Source organism: Cinclus cinclus, chromosome 24 (assembly GCF_963662255.1).
Source record: "Cinclus cinclus chromosome 24, bCinCin1.1, whole genome shotgun sequence".
In the NCBI taxonomy this organism is placed as follows: Eukaryota; Metazoa; Chordata; class Aves; order Passeriformes; family Cinclidae; genus Cinclus; species Cinclus cinclus.
The window spans coordinates 6,436,502-6,444,248 of record NC_085069.1 but is presented as its reverse complement, the minus strand read 5'-3'; the positions used below and the strand labels follow the sequence as shown (position 1 = coordinate 6,444,248).

The window sequence follows — 7,747 nt, the reverse complement described above, 5'->3', positions numbered from 1 at the left end:
CCCATGGGGAAGATGTCCCTGAGGTCCCTGCGGGCGCTGCCGCTGCTGCTGGCCGGGCTGGGCGTGGTGTGCATGGAGGAGAACGGCCCGGGGTGAGAGAGGGAGCGGGAACGGGAACGGGAACGGGAGATGGAATGGGAACGGGAATGGGAACGGGAATGGGAACGGGAACGGGAGAGGGAACGGGAATGGAACGGGAGAGGGAACGGGAACGGGAGACGGAATGGGAACGGGAATGGGAACGGGAACGGGAACGGGAGAGGGAACGGGAACGGGAGAGGGAACGGGAGAGGGAACGGGAACGGGAACGGGAACGGGAATGGGAACGGGAATGGGAACGGGAGAGGGAACGGGAACGGGAATGGGAACGGGAGAGGGAACGGGAGAGGGAGCGGGAGCGGGAACGGGAACGGGAACGGGAGACGGAATGGGAACGGGAATGGGAACGGGAATGGGAACGGGAATGGGAGAGGGAACGGGAGAGGGAACGGGAACGGGAGACGGAATGGGAACGGGAATGGGAACGGGAACGGGAGAGGGAACGGGAGAGGGAACGGGAATGGGAACGGGAACGGGAGAGGGAACGGGAGAGGGAATGGGAACGGGAGACGGAATGGGAACGGGAATGGGAACGGGAACGGGAGAGGGAACGGGAGAGGGAACGGGAACGGGAGACGGAATGGGAACGGGAATGGGAACGGGAACGGGAGAGGGAACGGGAGAGGGAACGGGAGAGGGAACGGGAACGGAACGGGAGAGGGAACGGGAATGGGAACGGGAGAGGGAGCGGGAGAGGGAACGGGAACGGGAACGGGAACGGGAACGGGAGAGGGAACGGGAGAGGGAACGGGAGAGGGAACGGGAGAGGGAACGGGAGAGGGAACGGGAACGGGAATGGGAACGGGAGAGGGAACGGGAATGGAACGGGAGAGGGAACGGGAATGGGAACGGGAGAGGGAACGGGAACGGAACGGGAGAGGGAACGGGAATGGGAACGGGAGAGGGAGCGGGAGAGGGAACGGGAACGGGAACGGGAACGGGAGAGGGAATGGGAACGGGAATGGGAACGGGAGAGGGAACGGGAGAGGGAACGGGAACGGGAACGGGAACGGGAGAGGGAACGGGAGAGGGAGCGGGAACGGGAGAGGGAACGGGAGAGGGAGCGGGAACGGGAGAGGGAATGGGAACGGGAATGGGAACGGGAGAGGGAACGGGAACGGGAGAGGGAACGGGAGAGGGAACGGGAGAGGGAACGGGAGAGGGAACGGGAGAGGGAACGGGAATGGAGCAGGAGAGGGAACGGGAGAGGGAACGGGAACAGAACAGGAAGGGGAATGGGAACGTCCCGGGCAGCCGGGAGCAGGGGTCTGGGATTTGGGAGGTGGGATTTGGGATCTGGGATTTGGGAGGTGGGATTTGGGATCTGGGAGGTGGGATTTGGGATCTGGGAGCCTTTCCCAGTCCCTCCAGCATGTATCCTGTGGACTGGGGGAGGATTCCATGGATTCAGGATGGATTCCCTGCACTGGAGGGTTGATCCCATGGATTCAGGAGTGACCAAATCCCAATGGGACCCCACCCCATTATCCCATCCCACCCCATTATCCCATCCCATCCCACCCCATTATCCCATGCCATCCCATGATCCCATCCCACGATCCCACAATCCCATGATCCCTTGATCCCACGATCCCACAATCCCACGATCCCACAATCCCACGATCCCACGATCCCACAATCCCACGATCCCACAATCCCAGGATCCCACGATCCCACATTCCCAGGATCCCACGATCCCATGATCCCACGATCCCACATTCCCAGGATCCCACGATCCCAGGATCCCACGATCCCACAATCCCACAATCCCACGATCCCACAATCCCACAATCCCACGATCCCACGATCCCACAATCCCACAATCCCACAATCCCACGATCCCACAATCCCACAATCCCACGATCCCACGATCCCACAATCCCACAATCCCACGATCCCACGATCCCACAATCCCACGATCCCACGATCCCACATTCCCAGGATCCCACAATCCCATGACCCCACCATCCCACAATCCCACAATCCCAGGATCCCACATTCCCAGGATCCCACATTCCCAGGATCCCACGATCCCACGATCCCACAATCCCACAATCCCACGATCCCACGATCCCACAATCCCACGATCCCACATTCCCAGGATCCCACATTCCCAGGATCCCACAATCCCAGGATCCCACGATCCCACCATCCCACATTCCCAGGATCCCACAATCCCATGATCCCATGATCCCAGGATCCCACCATCCCACCATCCCGGGATCCCACGATCCCATGATCCCGGGATCCCAGGATCCCATCCCAACGGGATCCCCTCTCCCTCCCTGTCCCCATGCCGTGCCCCGTTCCCAGCTCCGGCCTGGCCGTTCCCGGTTCCCGGCCGCTGCTGCGCCGTTATTCCGAGGCCACCCTGGCCAGTGACTACAGCCGGACCATGGACCACGTGCTCAAGAAGAACTTTGTGGAGTGGCTGCTGGCCAGGAGGGAGAAGAAAAGCCAGTGAGTTCTCCAATTCCTCAATTCCCAAGTTCCCGAGCTCCCAAATCCCAGAATTCCCAAATTCCCCAAATTCCTCAATTCATCAATTAATGAATGCCCAAATTCCCAAAGATTCCCAAATTCCCCAAATTCCTGAATTCCCAATTCCCCGAATTCCTGAATTCATGAATCCCCAAATTCCCCAAATTCCTGACTTGATGAATTAATGAATCCCCAAATTCCCAAAGATTCCCAAATTCCTGAATTCATGAATTCAGAAATTCCCAAAGATTCCCAAATTCCCAATTTCCTGAATTCTCGAATTCCCAATTTCACAAATTCCTCAATTCATCAATCCCAAATTCCCAAATTCCTGAATTCCCAGATTCCCAAACCCCTGAATTCCCAAATTCCCAATTTCCCGAATTCATCAATCCCAAATTCCCAATTTCCTGAATTCCCGAACTCCTGAATTCCCAAATTCCTGAATTCCTGAATTCCCAGATTCCCGAACTCCTGAATTTCCAAACTCCTGAATTCCTGAATTCCCGAATTCCTGAATTCCTGAATTCCCAGATTCCCAAACTACCGAACTCCTGAATTCCCAAATTCCTGAACTCCCAGATTCCCGAACTCCTGAATTCCCGAACTCCCGAATTCCTGAACTCCCGAATTCCTGAACTCCCAGATTCCCGAACTCCTGAATTCCCGAACTCCCGAATTCCTGAATTCCCAAACTCCCGAACTCCCGAATTCCTGAATTCCCAGATTCCCAAACTCCCGAATTCCCAAATTCCCAAACTCCCAAATTCCTGAATTCCCAGCTTCCCAAACTCCCGAATTCCTGAATTCCTAATCTCCCGAATTCCCGAATTCCCGAACTCCCGAACTCCTGAATTCCCGAACTCCCAAATTCCCGAATTCCCGAATTCCCAAACTCCCGAACTCCCAAATTCCTGAATTCCCAGATTCCCAAACTCCCGAATTCCTAATCTCCCGAATTCCTGAATTCCCGAATTCCCAGATTCCCAAACTACCGAACTCCCGAATTCCCAAACTCCCGAATTCCCGAATTCCCGAATTCCCAGCAGCCCAGCCGTTCTCTCCTGGCAGAACATCGGGATTTTCCCACTTTTCCCCCCAAACCGCTGGAAAGGAGGGAATGGATGGCAGGGTGGAAATGTGGAATTCTGGCACCCTCTCGTGGATTTTTGGGACGAGCTGGGATTTTTCCCGGTTTTTCCTTTCCCAGTGACGCCGTGGAGCCGTTCAAGAGAGAGGCCGAGCCCCAAAAAGCGACCCCGGAGGGACAAAAATTGGATTTGGGAGCTCGAGGAGCTCCGGATTTCCTGGAGTGGCTTTGGAAAAACAAGGAAAAACAAAGGTGGGGAGGGAGGAAAAACCGGGATGCAGCGATTGCCTGGGAATTTGGGGGATGTGGGGGGTTTTGGGGGATTTTTGGGGGTTTTTTAATGGAATTTTTGGGGATTTTTGGGTTTTTTAAATGGAATTTTTGGGGATTTTTTGGGGTTTTTTTCATGGAATTTTTGGGGATTTTTTTGGGTTTTTAATTGAATTTTTGGGGATTTTTTGAGGTTTTTTAATGGAATTTTTGGGGATTTTTTGGGGTTTTTAAATTTAATTTTTGGGATTTTTTTGGGTTTTTTTTCATGGAATTTTTGGGGATTTTTTGGGGTTTTTAATTGAATTTTTGGGGATTTTTTGAGGTTTTTTAATGGAATTTTTGGGGATTTATTGGGGTTTTTAAATTGAATTTTTGGGATTTTTTTGAGGTTTTTTAATGGAATTTTTGGGGATTTTTTGGGGTTTTTAAATTGAATTTTTGGGATTTTTTTGGGGTTTTTTTCATGGAATTTTTGGGGATTTTTTGGGGTTTTTAAATATAATTTTTGGGGATTTTTTGGGGTTTTTAAATTGAATTTTTGGGTATTTTTTGGGGTTTTTAAATTTAATTTTTGGGGATTTTTTTGGGTTTTTAAATGGAATTTTTGGGATTTTTTTGGGTTTTTTTCATGGAATTTTTGGGGATTATTTGAGGTTTTTAATGGAATTTTTGGAGATTTTTTGAAGTTTTTTAATGGAATTTATGGGGATTTTTTGACGTTTTTAAATTTAATTTTTGGGATTTCTTGGGGTCTTTTAATGGAATTTTTGGGGATTTTTTGGGGTTTTTTAATGGAATTTTTGGGGATTTTTTGGGGTTTTGAAATTGAATTTTTGGGGATTTTTTTGAGGTTTTTTAATGGAATTTTTGGGGATTTTTTGAGGTTTTTTAATGGAATTTTTGGGGATTTTTTGGGGTTTTTAAATTGAATTTTTCGGGATTTTTGGGTTTTTTTTAATTGAATTTTTGGGGATTTTTGGGTTTTTTAATGGAATTTTTTGGGATTTTTTGGGGTTTTTTAAATGGAATTTTTTGGGGATTTTGGGACTTTTTTTTTAATTGAATTTTTGGGGATTTTTTGAGGTTTTTTTTTCACGGAATTTTTTGGGATTTTTTTGAGGTTTTTAAATTGAATTTTTGGGGATTTTGGGGTTTTTTAAATTGAATTTTTGGGGATTTTTTGAGGTTTTTAATGGAATTTTTGGGGATTTTTTGGGGTTTTTTTCATGGAATTTTTGGGGATTTTTTGGGGTTTTTTCATGGAATTTTTGGGGATTTTTTGAGGTTTTTTAATGGAATTTATTGGGATTTTTTGGGGGTTTTTCAATTGAATTTTTGGGGATTTTTTGGGGTTTTTTAATGTATTTTTTTGGGATTTTTTTGAAGGTTTTTAATGGAATTTTTTGGGATTTTTTGGTTTTTTTAAATGGCATTTTTGGGATATTTTTGGGGGGTTTTTTGGATTTTTTTGGATTTTTTGAGATTTTTAAATTAAATTTTTGGGGAGTTTTTGGGGTTTTTTAATGGAATTATTCGGGATTTTTGGTTTTTTTAAATGGCATTTTTGGGGATTCTTTGGGGGTTTTCTAATGGAATTTTTCGGGATGTTTTTGTGTTTTAATGGAATATTTGGGGATTTCTTGTTTTATTTAATGGAATTTTTGGGGATTTATTGGAGTTTTTTCATGGATTTTTTGGGGATTTTTTTGGTTTTTTTTAAATGGAATTTTGGGGGATTTTTTGGGGTTTTTTCATGGAATTTTTGGGGATTTTTTTGAGGTTTTTTAATGGAGTTTTTCGTGATTTTTGGGGGTTTTTTAAATGGAATTCGGGGGAATTTGATGTGTTTCGTACAGATTTTCTGGGCATTTTTGTAGGTTTTTTTATGGAATTTCTGGTGATTTGTTGGGTTTTGTACAGAATCTGCAGGGATTTTTTTTTTTGTTTGTTTTTTCAACTGAAATTTAGGGATTTTTTGGCTTTTCTACAAAATCTGGTGTATTTTGAGGGGTTTTTTTTATGGAATTCGTGGGGATTTGTTTCGTACAGAATTTCTGGGTATTTTTGGAGATTTTTTTTTAATGGAATTTGGGGGGGATTTCTTTGGGTTTGGTACAGAATTTGGGGGGATTTTTTTTTGGTGTTTTTTACAGAATTGGGGAATTTGTTTTTGTTTATCAAACCTGGGAATATTTCTTTGCTTTTTGGTTTTTTTTTTAATTGAAACAAGGGTTGTGTTGTGTTTTGTACAGAATTTCCAGGTATTTTTTGGTTGTGGGGTTGTTTTTTTTTTTTTTTTTTAATGGAATTTGGGGGGATTTGTTTGTTCTTTTTTACAGAATTTGGGAGGATTTGCAAAATTCCCTGTGAATTTAGGACTGGGAGAAGGGGATGTTAAAAATGGGGATTTTTTTTTTTTTCCCCTTGAACTATTTCCACAGAAAATGGAATTATTTTTATTTTATATATATATTTTTTTATATATATTTTTTTTGCAGTTTTCCAGCTCTGGAAGGCTCCGAGGGCCTGAGGGAATTTTTGGAGCAGGAATTCCTGACGTGGCTGATGTCTGGCGAGCTCTGCAGGACCACGTGAGCTCCTGAAAATCCCTTTATCCCCAAAAATTTTAGTGTCTTTTTTTGGGGGTGGGGAGGGGGAATCACATTCCCACATAATGACCGATTTTCTAAAATTATTTCAGGCAACTCCCACAAAAAAAAAAAAAAAAAAAAAAAATTTCCAGCCATTCCTGCCACATTCCCTTATTTTTAATGGAAAAATGTAATTCCTGCAATAAAACAGAGACAAAAATCCCCAAAAATCTCTGGAAAGAGGTGCTGGCGAAATTTTGCAATGGGGAAGTCAAAAAAAAAAAAAAAAAAAAGGAGAATTAATAATTTACTGAACAAATCAAAATTGGGAATAAGAGAAAGCTCCCTGTCCTTGCAGGAAAACTCTTTTTTCAAATCTGTTTCCCCCCAAAATTCCAGGGTTTTCCCACTGGGAATCCCTTTGGATGCCCAGGGATCCACAGGTTCCATGGGGGGAAATTGGATCAATAAAATTACTTTTTTTTTTTTTTTTTAAGGGTGTTTCCACAGGAATTTTTAGGAATTTTTTGTGCTTTTTTTCCCCCTGCCAGGACTGCGTAGCTCCAGAACTTTCCATGGAATTCCCACCTCATCCCACGGCCAGCAGGATTTTTCCCCTGGGAGCGTTTTCCTCATGAAATAAAGGAATTTAATTCAAATTAATAACTGTTATTAATTCCATCAATAAGATCTGGGGTTTAAAACATCATGGAAATCCCAAATAAACATCCTGGGAATGCTGGAATGGTTTGGAAGGGGTCCTAAAACCCATCCAGGGACACCAAGCTGGATTTGGACATTCCTCTGGGAATTCCATCCTGATATCCCAAATAAATATTTGATGTCCCAAATAAATTTCCCCTGTTTCAATCTGTACCTACTGCTCCGTGTCCTGTCCCCAAATCTCCTGGTGAAGGATCCCTCTCTGCTCCCTTCCAGGTTGGGACATCTCCACAAATCCTTCTCTGCTCCCAAAAACCTTCCTTGGTCCCATAAAACCTTTCTTGGTTCCACAGAATCTCCCCTGGTCAAAAAAAAAATTTCTCTGGTCTTACAAATCCTTCTCTGGTCCCATAAATCCTTCCTTGGTCCCACAGAACACTGTCTGGTTCCAAAAACCCTTCATTGATCCCAAAAATCATTCCCTGGTCTCACAAATCCTTCCCTTGTCCCACAGAACCTTCCCTGGTCAAAAAAAAACCTCACCTGGTCC

General features: G+C 45.2%; 1 protein-coding gene across 1 annotated transcript; it reads left to right on the top strand.

The window, feature by feature from the left end:
* On the top strand, positions 1-7,300 carry GIP (gastric inhibitory polypeptide). Its single transcript, XM_062508046.1, has 4 exons — positions 1-92; positions 2,413-2,559; positions 3,791-3,922; positions 6,442-7,300. The coding sequence occupies exons 1-4, from the start codon at positions 4-6 to the stop codon at positions 6,536-6,538; spliced, it is 465 nt and encodes a 154-aa protein (XP_062364030.1). The 5' UTR covers positions 1-3; the 3' UTR covers positions 6,539-7,300.
* The last annotated feature ends 447 nt before the right edge of the window (positions 7,301-7,747 follow it).

Bases quoted from the DNA above. Each gene is read 5' to 3' on its own strand.
- GIP (XM_062508046.1), top strand. From the start codon at position 4: ATGGGGAAGATGTCCCTGAGGTCCCTGCGGGCGCTGCCGCTGCTGCTG. The intron at 93-2,412 runs GTGAGAGAGGGA...CCCCGTTCCCAG, and splicing joins ATGGAGGAGAACGGCCCGGG to CTCCGGCCTGGCCGTTCCCG. The intron at 3,923-6,441 runs GTGGGGAGGGAG...TTTTTTTTGCAG, and splicing joins AAAAACAAGGAAAAACAAAG to TTTTCCAGCTCTGGAAGGCT.